The following is an 18,515-nucleotide window of genomic DNA, read 5'->3' as shown; positions in this document are numbered from 1 at the left end:
CTTGCACTGCGATTTTCGCTATTCCACTGCGATTCGCACGTTTTTGGCCACTTGCGCTGCGCTAATTATTCCATGAATCGGCCTGTTAATTGGGAGAAATAATCAATATCAGTCATATTGCATCACATAGATGATATTTCAGTATCCAACAAAGTCTTAAAACATTCATGATTTAACAATCAATCATTACATGTTAAGATAGCTGCAGTCAATCAAAAAACAAATGCTGAAAGCAAACACAAACAACTATTGTTATTATAAGCAAAACAAAAAAAATATTGGAAAACACAAACTACTTATAGCAAAAAATTATCCTAACAGAATCTAAAAAATGCTGGGTCGATTCACAAAAGAATACCCAATTATGACGCCTCAGGGAGTGCATTTCGGGGAATCACCTGTACAGTCTTCTTCAGGACCAGAAACCCCTGGTAGATGTAAAAGAAATAAAAAACATAAATGTCTAAAAAGATGTTTTGTACATCCCACTAGTTTACACATGTCTATAAATAGCAACCACAAATTCACATCAATCTGAAAAGTAAACGTGTTAAAAAAAATCAATGTCATCTTAACCAAATGTTCTTCTGTATATGACTTCTAAGTGCAGATAACTGAACCGCCCTAAGGACCTATATATTAAAGATGGCAGAATAACTTCTGATATTTGAAAAAAGACATAGAGTACCTCTCCTCTTCTTACTTGGAATGGCAAATTTGCTTTGTTATTCTATCTCGCCTCAAAAAGCCGCAAATTCAATGAGCCACAACTGTCCTGTCATTTTTCTCATCCATTCATTTAGCCACTAATTGCACTGGCTTGCCAGGTAGTATTTGACACAAACTCTTAGTCCCTACACTAATGATCACAAGTAGTCTGCATGCCCGAGACGGTTCTGTCTTTCTTTTCTCAGCTCAAACACTTCATATAAACCACCAGTAGCTTCGGCGTAGTAATGCTGTTATATTCTGCAAACAACTAATTGTTAACCCATAATATCCTGAATCCTTACTAGTACCCACATCCTCTTTCGCCCAGTGAACCTCTATTTCTGTGATTAGATCATCGTGTGGGGCCACCTCTTCATCCATGAGGACTGGGTATTCAGCTTCCAACCAGTCAGCGGTTTGCTCTTGACACATTGCCAATTGGCAGCATAAAAGGCATCAAAGTACCTGGGGAAAACATCACTGATCCCTCTTTCCTCTGTAAAATCAGTCCACTATCAGTAGCCCAGATTTTAATAATTGCCTGCGGGCCTTTCTCTCTAATAACTAGCCAGGCGAACACTCTCCTGGATTTTGCTCTATTGGGCCGTCTCATAATATAAATTGTATTGTGAAAGTTGTTAAGCCTCTCATGCTCCTCCAATGTTTGCTCCCCGACCCCAATTCTCTTATTGCTAGCCTCTGATGTACGGGCTTCATCGCGCTCCGACTTTTCCATGTTATTCTCCAGCTCATTCAATGCATTTGCAAGAGGCCAGCTGTTGTGGCATGTAGAATGAAGAGAGAATAGGACTAGAATGGTTATGCCAGGAATAGGAGTGAAGAACAGTCAGTTAAGAGATGGAATAAAAGGAATTGAGACATGAAGGTTGTCTCCTGGCATTATTTAATATGAACATGGTGACTGTAATGATATGATAAGAGATACAACACCAGCCACCCATTCAGCTATTTAAATGGAGTATCTTTGAATTACTACATTGAACACTTCCTACTCTGTACCGTGCCCCTCCGTCAAAAAGCTTATTGCTATTGAAAAAGGTTGTGATATTCTCCCGGAGAGATTATCAAAATGCATGGCAGAGAAGTGTGGTCTGATAGGAACATCGGCAGATCCTTCGAGCTATGAAATCCACCAGTCTGCAGAACAGTGAGTCCATAATCGATTCTACAGAATGACCAATGCATTCCACATTAAAGAGAAACCCTTTCCCATCGCATGATGAGCCCTCCACATTTCCTTTAAGTGCGTGTCTGTCATTACTTTTATAAGAGTCATTGTGGCAGTGCCCAAAGGGCAGGCTCTGCTGTTGCAAAATTTCCAATTCCTTATAAAAAAATGCAATCAAAATCTCCCATCCCGATGAGCCACAATGGTCCCAATATGGTCTAAGGTTTCAAAATAGGTTACATTGTCTTTGTTGGGGGCATATCTTCCCTCAGTATCTGATACTGCATCCTCTGTTCTGAATGGGACCATTTCAGATCCAAGTCAATATTCGCTGGTCAAGTTCGAAAAGGATGACCCATACACTTTACACCTCCTTCTATCTTGTCATTTAGTGCACTCTGAGGCTTTTAAGCAGTTCTCATGGAACATTACTATAAAACTTCCGTTTTTCATCAGATAAGAGTCAATTTGACTCCATTTCACTACTCTGTGTATTCCTCTTGCCTTCCAACCCTTTCACGTACATTGCTAAATTGTCAGCCTTGACAACCCTCAAGTACTTGCCACTAAAATCTCCAATCCATTGCAAGGGGTGAGACTGAGAAGGCACAATGCATAAGTTGGTCTGGTTGCAGAAAAGAGGTTTTTTGGGTGGCTCTTTGTTTAGGCATGCCATGTACTCTCTTCAGGAGAATCTAGGTCAGGTCTAAGAGGGAATGTGTTATGCTCTTTCATCAATAGAAGCATGGCTGACTCCTAGCAACATTAAAGTGGTACTGCATACAGATAATAACATCACTTAAGTACATAAATTATTCATTAAAGCACTAGGTAATTCTCGAATGCTATCCTTTGGATGCATATGCACTGTACTTCCACTATTGATTTGATGCTGTGTCCTTGGTTCATTTTTTCTTGTTATGTTGTTGCACCAGTCCATGTAATTCAGGAATGTTGTGACCACTGCTCAAGCCACTGACCAAATATGTGGTTTCACTCCAGGGAACTTATTGTTGCTCTATGTTAAAGAAAATCTGAGAGAGTCCAAGATCACATTTTCCAATAAGAACTCCATGCTTGGCTCTCTTCTACCTTTGGAAGGCGGAGCACTCCAGCATTGCTTCCCCTGGAATGCTCTGCTTCATGTTCTGCCCTTTGTTGCAATTGCTGGCAGAAACCACTAGCCACTCCATGTTTGATATCCAGATCACTTGCAGATGTCTCCATATCTGATACTTGTCCCTCTGCTACCATGACACTATCTTGTATTTTCCTGACGTCCATACTCAGTATGTTAATCTCAGTGCCCACCCCCTCTATCTTCTGCTCCAGGGAGGACCTCAAGTTCTGTGGAGTCTTCATGACACCTAGTGTCATCTGCTCCTCCATTGCTCCCCAGCTCCCCAGCCATCGGTTGAAGTTAAAGCCCTGTAATGTATGTGACACTTTCTCTTGATGTGTACAACCTCCTTGTCCAGGGTGATCATGTTTTACTCAGTTTTGGCATGTCTGCTACTCCCCAAACCTCTCTCCAAGTCTGAGCAAAAAATGTCCCTAGCCCCTGGTCTAAACCTGAGTGGCACCACACTATCGTGTGTGCATTGTCTTTGTGTCCCGAAGATGTCTATTTTTCTATTATTATTGTTAAGTATACATTGTTTATATCAAACTTTATACTTAAAAACAACAATTCATCAAACAATTCATGTTCATCAATAAAATAAAGCTCAATTATTACAAAATTAAAATCATATCATATATCCTTATGGTTCACACACAGCAGGTTAAATCAGAAAAGTATGAACATTGTTCTTAAATTATCATCTGGTAAGATTTCTACATATTTTGGTGAAACGTCTCTGCCTAAAAATATTCTTTTACTCTTTAAATAGTACCTATTTGCTGAAGATTCATTTTGTTCTAGTCAATCTTGAATTTTTAGGTTTATACTGGACTTTACCCGGATAACTGACTGCATACTCGTCATCCAAACCCAAACCTTTTAAAAAAGTGTACACATTCATTAGCGAAACTGTTAAGTACCACGGATTCGCACTTCATTGAAATTTGATATAGGGCTTCATACAAATAATTTTTCCAAGGAGAAAGACTCTTATGGAACTACATCAGCCTTTTTGTCTTAACCTTTGAGTGTAACAATTCTAGCCCTAGTTCTAACCTAATAGGAACAAGTGGCATACTCATGGGTAGAATGTATACCCTTTTCCAGACTAACCCTTTTAGCTTATTTAAATCCTTATATTGAAGGCCATATAGAGTGGTGGGTACCACTTTTAAGTCGTAGAAATTAAGTACTGGAACCAATGAGAGCATGCAATTTTTTTTTACTCTCTCCATTGCAGCTATTAATGTACTTAGCTTTGTTCTCAATCTTTCCAGATTTAAATTACTACCAGGTTTCTCGTAGATGAGCTACCCAAAATACATTAGATATTGAGCAACAATGAATCGTCTCTCTGCCACATACCAGTTAAACTTGCTTGTTTGTTATTTTTAAAGATCATAATTGCAAATGTATTTGCTTTAATGTATAATTGATTGTCTTGAGTGTAATTAACCATTGTGTTTAATGTTCCTTGCAAGCCAACTTGAGTGGAATCAAATGTGTAGGGACCGAAGACTAGGGGGAAAATATCTAACTTTGGCTAGTGTCTTGATAAGATTGGAAATATATACATATATATATTGAAAGGGCAGAGGCAAGAACAAACCCCTGCCTTAAACCTACTCTGGTAGTAACTTTCCTCAAGAAGGCTCCCTCTGTATTGAGGCAGATCAATATTTCTGAATTTGTGTGTAGCAACATAATCATTTTCCATACTCTCTGGGAATCCCCTTTTACACAGTTTGAATTGAAAGCTGGGCTGAGGTTTATGTAGACTGCAAAAAGAGGGGTTCCTACTTTACTCCTTGCCTGGTCAATTAGTAGTTTTAAGATGAGTCCATTAAAGGAGGTCCCTAGATCTTTTCGAAATCCTGTTTAAAATCTGGAGAGCCTATTATTTTCCTGAATCCAGCTTTCTAATTCATATAGAGCAAAGGAGGCAAATAATGTGCTAACTATAACTAGCAAGGCAATCAGTCTGTAATCCTGCGGTTTCGTACGGTCCCCTTTTTTGAATATGGGAACGAGGTATCTCAAAGGCCAGCTTGCTGGAAGACCTTTTTCATAACACATTTGTCTAAATAGAGGGAGGAGCAATTCTGCCCAAAATAAAGGGTCTACCTTTAAAATAAAATGCGAGAGCCGTCGGGGCCACTGGCACGTGAATTACTGAAGCCTAAAATTTTACACTCTAATGTCTTTCAATCCAAACTTCCTTCCCAATTAGGTAATTTATAGTAATCGAATTCTATTGTTTCCAAAGACGGAGTTCCACATTTCTTGCCATAATATTCCCCCCATAAGGTTTACTTTATGATGTTTGTTTGTAGCCTACTGTGGATGTTTTCCATTTCATGAATTATTTCCCAGAATATCCTACAAGTATTACTGCCGAACATATGAAGTATGTGGGCTCCAGCCAATATTCATTTCTTCATCAGCGGCATACCTCCAACCAATAGGTGGCACCAGCCTCGGGTTGGGGGGCACGCAGGACCGAAATATATCAGACAGCCTTTGCTCCCCATGCACACCAGTTTCCCTGCTAGCACCTTGAGCAGCCTACCCCTGGAACTTCGGTCTAGAAGATGTGTGGAGACGGTTGCACCCACAGGACAGGCAGTACTCGCATTACGCAGCACCACATGACCTTCAAACGAGACTGGATTATGTGTTTGTTGCCACCGAGATAGCGGGAGAGATGGTGGGAGCGGAATACAAGGCCCGGGTACTCTCCGACCATTCACCTTTGGTCATCATAGATTGGCAACACCAACCTCCCAAAGCGCGAATCCCGACGTGGAGGCTTAGAGCTGAGGCTCTACAGGATGCAGGATTTCGTGAGGATCTGAGGAAGGCTATCGAAGAATACTTCGAAATCAACACGGGCAGCGTAAGCTCCATGGGAACAGTCCGGGAGGCATTTAAGGTGGTGGTGCATGGGGTAGCTATATCCAAATCCAAAGGGCTCCAAGGTGGTATCGAACGGGAATTACAGGAAACAGAAAGAGAGCTAGAGGACCTGTTGCAGAGGGGGGGACCACCCGAGAGGATCCAGGTAGGTTACTGGCATTGCTATACAAGAACGAGAACCCACGTGCAGTGATCAGAGAGGTAAGAGATGTGGAAGGCCAAATACGTAACACACAGGAAGGGGTAAACAAGGAGTTCCACAAATATTATAAACGACTATATGAGGATATAGGAAAGGACATGAGCCAAGAAATACAGTAAACAATAGATGACATGGGTTTGCCCACCTTGGATGACCTGGAACGAGCAGAGCTAGAGGCCCCAATCACTGTGGACGAATTGGACGCGGTGATTCAACACTTGCCCACATGTAAAGCGCCCGGATCGGACGGGCTACCCAGTGAGTTTTACAAAACATACAAGCAGGAGTTACTCCAGCCGCTGCTAGCCATGTTCAACGATGCTTATGAGCGAGGGGAATTACCAGCGTCCCTCCGGGAGGCTGTGATCATCCTGCTCCTAAAACCGGGCAAATCGGAGGTGGAGTGTGTGTCTTACAGGCCCTTGTCTATGCTCAACCAGGATAGTAAGATTCTCACAGCGGTGCTGGCCAACAGACTTAAGAGAGTAATAGGCAAGTTGATACATCCAGATCAAATAGGCTACGTCCCCGGTAGAAATATAACAGACAACCACAGGAGGCTGCACCATATCATTGATCAGGCCGATGGAGGCACGGGCGAGCTAGCTATCATGTCCCTGGACGCGGTTAAAGCCTTTGATTCAGTGCGGTGGCCGTGGTTGCTGGCAACTTTAAAAGGATACGTGATGGGACCTGGATACACAGGGTGGGCCCGGCTGTTCTATAGTTCCCCGATAACGAGAGTGAAAACAGGAACAGTCATTTCAGATAAATGGCAACTCAGCAGAGGTAACAGACAAGGTTGTCCCTGGTCACCCATGTTATATATTCTGGCATTGGAGCCCCTGGCAATTTACCTGAGGCACCAATACGGGGAGGTGGGGATCAGTACGACAGGAGGAATACACCTAATATCTCTATATGCAGATGATATGCTCCTTTATTTGTGCTACCCGGAGGAAAACCTGCAATATGTGCTGGAGGTGATGGATCGGTATGCCACTCTCTCGGGCATATCGGTGAACCCTGGAAAGTCCAGCTTGTTCCCCTTGGGCAGATATAAGGGGATCCCATTGGAAAAGCTTCCCATTCTGCAGATACCTTGGCAGACTGAGACGTTCAGATATCTGGGCGTACACATCTACCATAGCTTTGAGCACAAACATAATACGGAAAAGGCAGTGGATGGAATCAAAAACAGTATGGTGTTCTGGTCTAGATTACCCCTCGCCATGATGGGAAGAGCAGCACTGCTCAAAATGGTGGTATTGCCCAGACTCCTGCATTTTTTTGTGAATGTCCCGTATTTGATCCCCAGACGCTTTTTTGTGAGACTTCACGGCCTGTGCAGGGGCTTCATATGGCACAGCTCCAGAAATAGGGTGGCGCTGTGGAAACTACAAAATGCGTGTGATAGGGGGGGGCATAAACCTGCCGAACTTTGAACTGTACTATTTAGCGGGACAGCTGACGTATGTAGCTAGGTGACTCGCTGCAGAGGACTCGGCTGAGGCAAGGCTCCTGAGAGGTGACACAGCCCCATACTTCCTTGGAGAGACAGTGTGGTTGCATAAAAATAAAATGGTAGGGATGGGGAGTCTTTTGGTGTTGGGCTGGGAAGTCTGGCGCAGAGCATGAAGGACTGTGGGCGACCCAGACCCGCACTCTCAACAGGTCCCACTGGAGGCGCTATGTGGGGAAGATTCTCAACTGTTCAAAAGGGTCCGTAGATATTGGGAACCAGTGGGTCTAGCCACCCTCGGAGATATATGGCAGGAGGGGGAGGCACTAGAATTCCAGAGGCTGCATGAGGAGACAGGGGTGCATAAAGGCCAATATATTACTTACACCAGGCTCATGAAACGGGTGAGGGAGAGGTGGCCTGAGACTGTGTTAGCGGAAGAACCTGAGCCCACCCTAGAATCAATGTATGATATCTCAGAGGGAGGGCACAAAATATTCCGGATATATGAGCTCCTGAGTGCTAAAGCAGGGAAGGAGCTGCTGCAACTGAGGCATGACTGGGAAGAAGAGATGGGGGAACCCATGACAGAGGGACAGTGGGATAGAGTCCAGAGATACCACAAGAAGGTATCCCGGAATGATAGACTCCAGCAGATACAGCTATATATCTTCCACAGAGCTTATCTGACCCCAGAGAGAATAGCCAGGTTCGGAGGCTCGACCACACAGAAATGCCCCAAGTGTGAGGAGATAGAAGCAGGATTGTTGCATATGTTCTGGGCTTGTCCTGAGGTGCAGAGATTCTGGGAAGAAATAAAGATGAAAGTGGCCAGGGGAGGGGTGGTGCTCGACGTGGGGTCTGCCTGGGCATGCATGCTCTGGTGTTTCCCTAGACCACGTAATTCAAAACACGTCAGTAAGATGAAGGACCTGGCCTATATCATAGCCAAGCGTAGAATAGCCATGGGATGGAAGGCGCCCCAGCGGCCCAGGGTGGAGACATGGTGGGCAGACCTCTTGAAATGGGCAGAAGCGGAAACCGTGGTGTGGTATGAAGCTGTTACTAGAGGTGGAGAAGAGGAAGTGGGCTCTCTGATAGCCTGGAGGCAACTGGTGACCATAATGACAAACCCCCACCAGGTCAATCTTGAAACGGAAGACACACAAGAGTGGACAAATACTGAGAAACCCGATAGATCCCAGGTAGATGGCGTGGAGGAGACGACTCAAGTTTGTGGGGAGGGAGGGAGGGAGACGAGGGATGACATTGTGTAAAGTGATGTTTTGATTCGGACTATGATCATCCGAAAGTGCTGTAATGTTTGGTGTGTGGTTTGATAAAAATAAAAATTGTTTAAAAAAATAAAAATTACTTGGTACATATTGTACATTCTTTTGAATACATTTTCACCCTCATATTTAAGATGGAAATGTATAATGAACTTCAGTAACTTATACCACTAATGTGAAGTTAAACACCCTTTCCAGCCCTTGGAACGGGTGCTTAACACCATTAGCACCCATCCCTTGGGCTGGGACGGGGCTAATTAAAAGTATTTTCTTCCCGTGAACGGGTTGCCTCACGGGTCGCCTTTCACGTTGACGGAAAGAAAATACTGTTCTAAGATATCATAAGGAGCACCTCCTCCCTTTCCATAGAGGCAATCAGGGGCAGTGGCAAGGAGCGGGTGCAGCGATGGCGCACGCCGCCCCAGCAAAGATGTAAGTGGGTAGGATGAAATATTTTAAAAAGAAAAGAAAAAGGGGACAGAATGTGGGAGGAAGAAGGTGGCTGAGGGAACTGGCCATCAGCTGGCTTTCAACACGGGATGACATCACCGGTTTCAGCCCGCATTCCTAGCCACCTGATTGGCTGGCTCCCCCAAGCAGGGTGCTGATTTAAATTTTTTATGCACAAAAGGGTCAATTCTGGCCCTATTATTCATTACAACAGTAAAGTGATGGCGCGGAGTCAAGGAGCAGAGTCCCAGTCTGCCCCAGTCTCCCTGTTCTGTTGGTGTTAGAGGAGCTGCACGACCAGCAAGTCCTGTTTCTGTGTCTATTGCCAAGGAGTTTAAAAACTCTAATCTCGCGCGCAGCGCGTCGGGGAGTCAAGGAGCAGAGTCCCAGTCTGCCCCAGTCTCCCTGTTCTGTTGGTGTTAGAGGAGCTACACGACCAGCAAGTCCTGTTTCTGTGTCTATTGCCAAGGAGTTTAAAAACTCTAATCTCGCGTGGAGCGTGGCGCGGAGTCAAGGAGCAGAGTCCCAGTCTGCCCCAGTCTCCCTGTGCTGTTGGTGTTAGAGGAGCTGCACAACCAGCAAGTCCTGTTTCTGTGTCTATTGCCAAGGAGTTTAAAAACTCTAATATCGCACAGAGCATGGCGCGGAGTCAAGGAGCAGAGTCCCAGTCTGCCCCAGTCTCCCTGTTCTTTTGGTGTTAGAGGAGCTGCACGCCCAGCAAGTCCTGTTTCTGTGTCTATTGCCAAGGAGTTTAAAAACTCTAATCTCGCGCGGAGCATGGCGCGGAGTCAAGGAGCAGAGTCCCAGTCTGCCCCAGTCTCCCTGTTCTGTTGGTGTTAGAGGAGCTACACGACCAGCAAGTCCTGTTTCTGTGTCTATTGCCAAGGAGTTTAAAAACTCTAATCTCGCGTGGAGCGTGGCGCAGAGTCAAGGAGCAGAGTCCCAGTCTGCCCCAGTCTCCCTGTTCTGTTGGTGTTAGAGGAGCTGCACGACCAGCAAGTCCTGTTTCTGTATCTATTGCCAAGGAGTTAAAAAACTCTAATCTCGCGTGGAGCGTGGCGCGGAGTCAAAGAGCAGAGTCCCAGTCTGCCCCAGTCCGCCTCAGACCGCAATGACTGCAAATACTGGCCACGAGGGTCCCCGCGACACAGAGAAAAACGCTATAACAAAACCGAATGCAGAACCCATGGACTGCCTTGATATCTGATACAGTCACTAAAACAGTGAAGGTAAGCGTCTTAAAGCAAACAACTCTTGACATTTCTCCCCCTTTGCTTGAGCCTGCCTCTGTTATGCCCAATGTCACCTCTGCTCCTGCGGCGACCTCGGGGAATGCCGTCGCAACGGCACCCACGGCAAAGTCAGGACCTCGTGGAGAGGAGCCTTTAGCTTCGCAACAGCCGTGCAACCAGGCGGACAACTCGGCGAATGAAACCGACCTGTCCGGAGCCGATGCAGGCACACACTCGAGCGAGGTGATTTCCCTCGATACTACCGTAACTGAGGAAATTGTGGAGGATGCGGGACCAGAGAACAAGCAACAACACTTTAAACCTCTCACACTGAATGACTTATCACTTGTCCCGCTTAGATCTCCCCTTCCCTTTCCCACGTTAATCACGTCAAGCGAGAGAGAAGCCAATTTCTACCCCTGAAACCACTGATGTGTTTTTTCCCCTTTCGAATGTACTGATGCAGAGCTAATGGAAGCTTCCCAAGACGAGGATGCAATTACGCTCGATCCCCACAAAAATACTCCAACCAAACAAATAATCGCTGTAACGATGGAGTTACCCCCAAAAACAGCTCTTACCACTGACATTGAGTCTAGAAAAAATCAGCCCTTACCGGCCACAATCTCTGTCCAAGCCTTGCATCACAGCGCATAAAAAGCCTGATGCGAACTCAAACAAGCCAACGACAACAGATGAGCTACCGACAAATTTTGCCTCCCATATGACTGTCGGTCTAGGGAGGTTGCCAAGTAGAAACAAGTCTCGATCACCTGAACATGCCCTGATTAACAACACGCACCATGGCCTTCAGGACCCTGAAAAAAGGCTCATTGTCATCTCGAAATCAAATGCAACGCGCAACTTCTCATCTGAATTAACCAACACAACGTCTGAGGTACCTGGTACATGCATGCTCGACGTTGCCCCACAGCAGGATACTCGTCGTAAATCCAAAACACTGCAAAATAGCAAGGCGTCTTCAGGCACCCCGCGACCAGTAGGACCGCGATCGATGCTTTTAAATCCAACGAGTGCCTCCTGTGCAATGCCAGCCATAAAAGTAATAGGCGATTCTCACTCTGAGACAGGCACCAGCACTCGTCCACAACCGAGAACCCTGGCTTTAGTGCCAAACCCAGCCTCTCCTCAGCCGCAGCCATGCAGATTTATAATAACGTCCTTGCAGCATCATCAACTACGTTGTTACCATTTTTGAAGATGTACGAATCACTTCTTGATGCCGTAAAAGATCAGACCTCACTAATTTGTAACCTAAAAGAAAAAATGGAAAACTTTGAAACTGTGAATCTCTTCCTGCAGAGAAAACTCCTACGTGAAGCAGATCAAACCACTCGCTGGCAAGAAAGGCTGAATGACTTAGCAGCGCGACATCACTGCCAGAATGACACCCTGACAGAAGGCCTGCTCGAGGCTGTCAAATGGATGCGTCACTCATCTGTTGGGACGCTCCAAAAAATGCCAATTCCATTGGCTCACGATCCAACCTCTGCTGAGTCCAAAAGAACGAAGAAATCTAACCATTAACAATATGTCTCTGGACCAAGCACGAAGAATGTGAAGTCAAAAGCCACGCCAAATACTGAAACCAAACAACTCACTCAGATGACGTGGCTGAGGGAAGCCCTTCAATAGCCGTTGGAAATCTGGCTATTACTCAAAACAGCCCTGAGCACCCACAAAAAATATCAGACAATTCTTCCTTGAATGAGAACAATCCGACAGTTGAATCTGTTGATCAGCCTAGCCAGGCTACACAACAGAATCCGTGCAAAAATATGCCTAACAACTTGGAAACTCAACTGGCGTCTTTTGGAATTTTTGAAGGCGCTGCAAAATCAATCATATCACTCACGCCTCACGACTCTAAAACAACTGTACAGAAAAAAAAAACTTTTCTGAAGCAACCACCACGCAAAGGAATCCCAGTTTCAAAAAGAGCACAAGGATCAACGAAACAAAGACAATTCATCAGAAACATGGGCCCATTAACTCAAACTGGGTTGTTTAGTAGAAAAGGTACGTGAACCTCCTTGGCCCCCATAATCACCAACTCTGAAGTTTCCACATCGTCTGAATGACGTCCACTAACCGTACCCTCTCACAAATGACGCAGAATTGATTTGGAAGTCGATGGGTCTATAGAAGGGTCAATTGGATCTGTCACTGACCTCCGTAACTTATCCACTTACTCTGATGATCAACCTGAGTTTTCCACAGGTTGTGAACAGGCGACCAACCGTGTTGCAAAAGAGACTCAAAACCAACGAAAAAACATTAAACAGGCTGAACAGGCTAACAAGCAAGTGGTAAAACTGAGAGGATCGCCAGGGCATAACTCGTCAGCAACCTCAAAACTGAACCCAAAACAACCGGGTGTTCAGAAAAACAATTCAACGCACTATATTCCCCGCATTCACCAAGCTGAAAGGTCTGGTCCAATAAACAGTAAACTGCGGCTACAGAATCTCCAGTCGGAGGATGTGGATCTAAACCTGAACTGCAGAAACGTGCTAAAACTTTTCAGCTGCATCCCTTCCCTTCGCACCATTACATCAGACGACATCAAAATAGTTGAATATGCGACGGAGAAATGCTGCAATCAAGTACTACTTCACATTGAATCTGCATCAGTGCGCAAAACCATCCTGAAGGCTGCGGAAGAACTGCTTGTTTTTGGTTTCGATTTAACTCTTGAACCAATTAACACTTGCTCAAACATGAGTAATTGGGATCGAGCCCTGCATCTAACGACACTCATTTGGACAGACGTTGTGAGATACGCAAAGCCATGAAAGCTCCTGCCAATCCTGGTCAATCAAATATCAATCCTCAAAGGAGTCTTTCCCACACTTACGACACCTGGAAGAACAAAGTGAATTCTAAGTAGCCACGACAAGTCATATGTGATCAAACATGTGAATTCGTATCGTGGAACACAAGGGGATTCACTCATCTCTTTAACAGGTTCAATGTCTCATTGGAAAATGTTTTCGCCATATGTCTTCAGGAAACTTGGTTAAGCGAGGTTCCTTCAAGGGATGGCTTTGTCACTTTAATGAATCCAGCTATCAAAAGTGCACAAGGACGACCGTCATCTGGCCTGTTGACATTAATAAAAATCAATCCCTGCTGGTCAATCGTGAATTCTCGCTGTCCAAACCCCTTTGTTCAAATGGTCCTGATGCGGACTGGTGATGACAACATATCCACAAGGAAACACCTGTTAATTATAAACGGATATTGGAATCACGGAAAAATCAGTACCAAGGTTTTCCTAAATTCCATTACATGTTGTATGGATGAGGTCATAACATTGTACTCGAATATTTCTATCATATGCTGTGGTGATTTAAACTGCACATGGTTCAAAATTGACCATAAATCACATCTCTTTTCTCCTCTATTGATCTATGAGGTAAATGCCAGAGGCCAGATGTGGAGCTTGGCATTGGAAAACCGAAATTGCCAAATGGTCAATGGTAATGTGAAAGGCGACCAACCACTGTGCGCAACCTGATCGAACTCAAAATCGAGTTCAATCATTGACTATTTTTGGGTATCCCAAACCCTCTTTGCCCAAGACTTGAAGAAATAGGTACGTGGGATGTCAGATAGCGACCACGACCTGCTGTGCTTCTCCTGCTTTTTGGAATGGTCACAATGCGCCAAGAAATATGCCTTCCCGTTATCAATGAATGCCGGGGGAAACCGACTTCGGATGAACGACTCTCAAATTTACTCCTTGAGTCAGCAACTCTTCAAACAGAATGAGGGATCGTCGGTTGACTATGCCCCACTCTTGGCTAATTTTATCACTGTTAAATCAGCTGACAGGGTCATGGGTATCTCCCATAGGCATCTTTCATCTTCTTTATTAGCAAATGCAAAAAGGACAATGCGTCGAGACAAAAGAGCACTGAAAAAGTCACTTCCTACAAGATCTTGTGACATCAATCTTGAAAGCGCAATTCGAGCACGACGCCAAACATACAGGAATTGGCTAAAATCTGCAAAAATGATCATCGAACAAGACAAAGCGTAACTAATGATGAAACAGTTACTTTCAAAGAACTCACGTGAAATTTGGGCAATTTTAAATGCAGGAAATTCACGTTACTTATCTTATTTGTCAAACGAAATCGACGCAGCCACATGGCAGACTCATTTCGTGAACATACTCAGTACTCCTTTGAGTGAACCACTGACTGAATTACCACACAATGTGACCCCATGGGATCTGCAAATTCCTCAAGTCGACATTATAACTGCAATACGTGCCTTGAAAAACTTGCACGCTGCCGGTCCGGATATGATATCCAACATGATGCTAAAACAAAACGAAGCGCAATGGTCAGCTTTCATAGAAGTCTTGTTCTGCTCCCTGTCTTCCTAAAGGACCGTTCCAGAATCTTGGCATGAAGCCATTATCGTGCCCATACACAAGAAAGGCAATCGGGCAGATCCTGACAACTATCGCCCGATTGCCTTGTTGGATACGATAGGAAAGCTGTTTGCCTCTTTCCTACGACAACGACTTGTACAGTGGTCTATGAGTGAAGAGATTTACGACGTCCGTCAAACTGGCTTCACCAAAGGAGTTGGAGTAGAAGTCAACCTACTGATTCTAAACATACTGAAATCAGAAACCCTAAAGGCAAAAATAAAATTACATCTGCTATTCATTGGCCTGGCCTTCGGGGTGGGTTTGACAGTGTCAATCGCGTCAAGCTCTGGCAGAAAATGTCAAACTGGAATTGCCCTCAAAATCTGCTGCAACCAATCAAGGCGCTGCACTCTAATACCATTCGGATTCGTTTAAATAACCAAGGAGACTTATCGAGGAAAATATCTACTGATAAGGGGGTGAAGCAGGGATGTCCCCTGGAAGCCGAACTCTTCAAACTGTTCATCTCTGACCTTCCGAAACATTTGGAATCTGTCCAATGCTTCCCACCTAAGATAAACAACACCGAAATTCGTTGCATAACTTACAACCTTGTTTTACTAGATCTTGCGCAGATTGGTCTTCACCGTCTCCTAACAAGTCTGCCCGAGTATCTCATCAAGAACGATCTCGTACTAAATACAGAAAAAAACAAGATCGTGACCATCGGGGCAGGCGACACCAAAAAACAAAAGGACTTTTTGTGGAAAATTAATGGCATCTCTTTGAGTTCGGTGAACTCCATTCGATACCTTGGAATAACATTCAACACTTCTATCAATGAACATCATCGGAAGTTGGATCTTGCAAACCGCATGACTGAATTCAGTATTCAAGCTTCAAAAATAAACAAGCAATACGGAAAATTCTCGCTTGAACCTGTGCTAATCTTCTACACACAAAAGGTCCTACCCGCCATCACCTTTGGATCTGAATCGGGCTGGAATATTGATGCCCAGTTCTGGCAGAAGCTTGAAGGCCTATTTTGGCGTCGGCTACTGCACCTACCCTCTTATATCTCAATGGTGTCTCTTCGATATGAATTGTCATTAAATTCAATGCACAGCTGTGTCATGTGGAAATCTCTAATGGTGCTGCGTAAGATGAAGCTGAATCCACTGACTCCGTCATATAAAATATTTGAACCCTTTTTGGCTCTGGGCGACTGTGCCTCCTTGAAGCTTGGCAGCAGCTATTGGAAGCAGCTTTAAACAACACTGATTTAAATCTAGCCGATTTGCTTAGCCAAACTCAATGTGTAAAAAAGAAATTTGACTTATGGTGCTGGATCCAGAACTACGACTTGCTGAAAACGAAGCCTAAGTTCTTGAGATCAGGAATTGGAGAACATAAACTTAATTTTCAATGTCACTATTTGGTAACTTGTCCTTCACGACACCATTGCCATCAATTCTTGAGGTTTCGTTTGAAAGCATTGAACACCACGGAAATGCAACTTCTACGACACATTAATGAAGCAAACGGAAACATTTGCTGCTTTTGCAACCTCCAAATTGACTCCATCGAACATCTAATTACTGGATGCCCTGCGATAACCTCACGTCGGCTGTGCCACTTAGGAGACTTCATTCCTGTTGAACTAGACATCGAGAATTTGTGGTTTTATGCGGTTGCTGGGCACAACATCAGGTTGACTTGCGCAATTGTGAACTTTTTAGACTCTATACATTTAACCAAGACATGATCTCAAGAGAAATATATAAACTACTGTCAACTCAATGACCCCTTGTAGGACAGAAGCCCCTTCATAAATTGCAAAAGTTCGGCGGCTTGCTAGTTCACTATCAGGTTTCGCTGGGCTAAAATTTAAATTAAAAAAAAAGTGATGAGATGGTGGACATTGGACATTACAATATCCCCATCATATTGTTATTTCCTGTACAGTGAAAAAGACTTTACAACACTTTTGTGGCCCTTTTAAAATGTTTACCTACACCACTGGGATGGAGGTAAACATTTACGGTTTCACTGGAACACCTCGAGAGGTATTTCCATAAAAACTTTTAATGAGGTGTATGGTAAAATATGCACATTTTGGCAAATACCACCTCTTTTACCTTCCTTCCTAATCACACTGACCCCTGTAAGGCTAAGAAACTGCATTTGAAAAAAACATTTTTCCAAGACAAACTGGATTGAAACTGTCAGACAACTTTACCCCTCACGCTAGGGGAATAGTTTCAACACTAACTGATGGTAAAAAAGTAAAGTTATGGAAATATCACATGTTCAAAGCGAGAACCTGAAATATTGTTATTGTGCTTTTTTAGGTCTCCGTAACGGATGCTGTACCGGCCATGGTGGCGTGATGCAGGACTTCAGTGTGTCAAAGTGTGTTGCGACACAAAACCCCCTGGACGAGGATACCATTCGCTTTAAAGATATGTACAAACAGCTGTAAGGATTTCTTCTCAGAATACTTAATGTGTATTTACCAAACCAAGGTTTTTTATTTTTCTGCCATTACATCATCAAACTGTGTTGCTTAATTTCCTGCAAGTAACTCAATCATAAGAGCAGTCCGCAGCTCATATCTTATCCTTTTGTGCATTTTGTACATTACTTACATTTCATATGAAATTCTGAAGATGAGCACAATGATATGGAGTGAATTGCCCTTGGATGATGCATTGGTATTTATGATTTAAATGTATATACTTTCTTTAGAAGCTCAAACCTGGATATCCTAAGTGTCAAATATCTGTACAGAATCAGTTTGATTGATCGGGAAAATAGAAACTGAGGAGGGGCGAACCAGCTCAAAAAAGATTCGAGCATGTCTGAAACAGGTGGTTGAAGTCAGTGGTCGAGGTGTACGAAAAGAAGTAGTGGAACTATGTTCCCTGCTGGCCGGCACTCACGCCCCACAAACCTCATCGCCACGCCCCCTCACACACACAATATAAACCTCCAAACAGTTGCACCTGCTGTTTAAGGAAACGTCCAGTGCACTGCACTGAAGTGCAAGTTTCAACTTCTTCCTACACTTTTATTTTAAAACGAAACCATTCCGTAACAGTTTCTTTTTAAAATGAAAGTATAGGAGCTGTAAAACGTAATTGCTCACTTCGGCAGCACATATACTAAAATTAGAATGATACAGAGAAGATTAGCATGGCCTTTGCGCAAGGATGACACGCAAATTCGTGAAGCGTAAACTGAAACCATAAGGCACCTTCTCACACATTGGGCCTCATTACGACCCAGGCGGTAAGTTACCACCTGGGTCGTACCTTTACCACCATGGCGTAAACTACGTTTACGCCATGGTGGTTGGCAGACTTACCGCCCCATTCCGAGGTGAGTGGGGCGGTAAGTCCCCATTAACCCATTTACCCTTCCCCATTCCCATTTTTGCCCCATAGGGCATAATAGGAGTGGGGAAGGCGTTAATTACGCCACCGTAAATTACGGTGGCGTAATTAACAACAAGGTCCCTTAGCGCCATG

At 44.2% G+C, this 18,515-nt stretch overlaps 1 protein-coding gene and 1 non-coding gene across 6 annotated transcripts in view; both read left to right on the top strand.

Annotated features, from left to right (window-relative positions):
- The window catches only part of LOC138467907 (coiled-coil domain-containing protein 102A-like), a 458,996-nt gene that overhangs the window by 401,399 nt on the left and 39,082 nt on the right, over nt 1-18,515 (top strand). For all 5 annotated transcript variants that reach the window (XM_069608227.1, XM_069608224.1, XM_069608225.1 and 2 more), the window contains one exon: nt 17,337-17,463. In XM_069608227.1, the coding sequence (XP_069464328.1) occupies nt 17,337-17,463 (127 nt within the window). The remainder of the gene's footprint in view (nt 1-17,336; nt 17,464-18,515) is intronic.
- Nucleotides 18,126-18,232, top strand: LOC138468614 (U6 spliceosomal RNA). Its single transcript, XR_011268366.1, has one exon. It is a non-coding gene; the product is annotated as a U6 spliceosomal RNA (small nuclear RNA).

This window comes from Ambystoma mexicanum, chromosome 4q (genome assembly GCF_040938575.1).
Source record: "Ambystoma mexicanum isolate Mex_15411 chromosome 4q, UKY_AmexF1_1, whole genome shotgun sequence".
Lineage (NCBI taxonomy): Eukaryota > Metazoa > Chordata > Amphibia > Caudata > Ambystomatidae > Ambystoma > Ambystoma mexicanum.
Note: the sequence above shows the minus strand (reverse complement) of the source record. Positions and strands in the feature narration are given on the sequence as shown.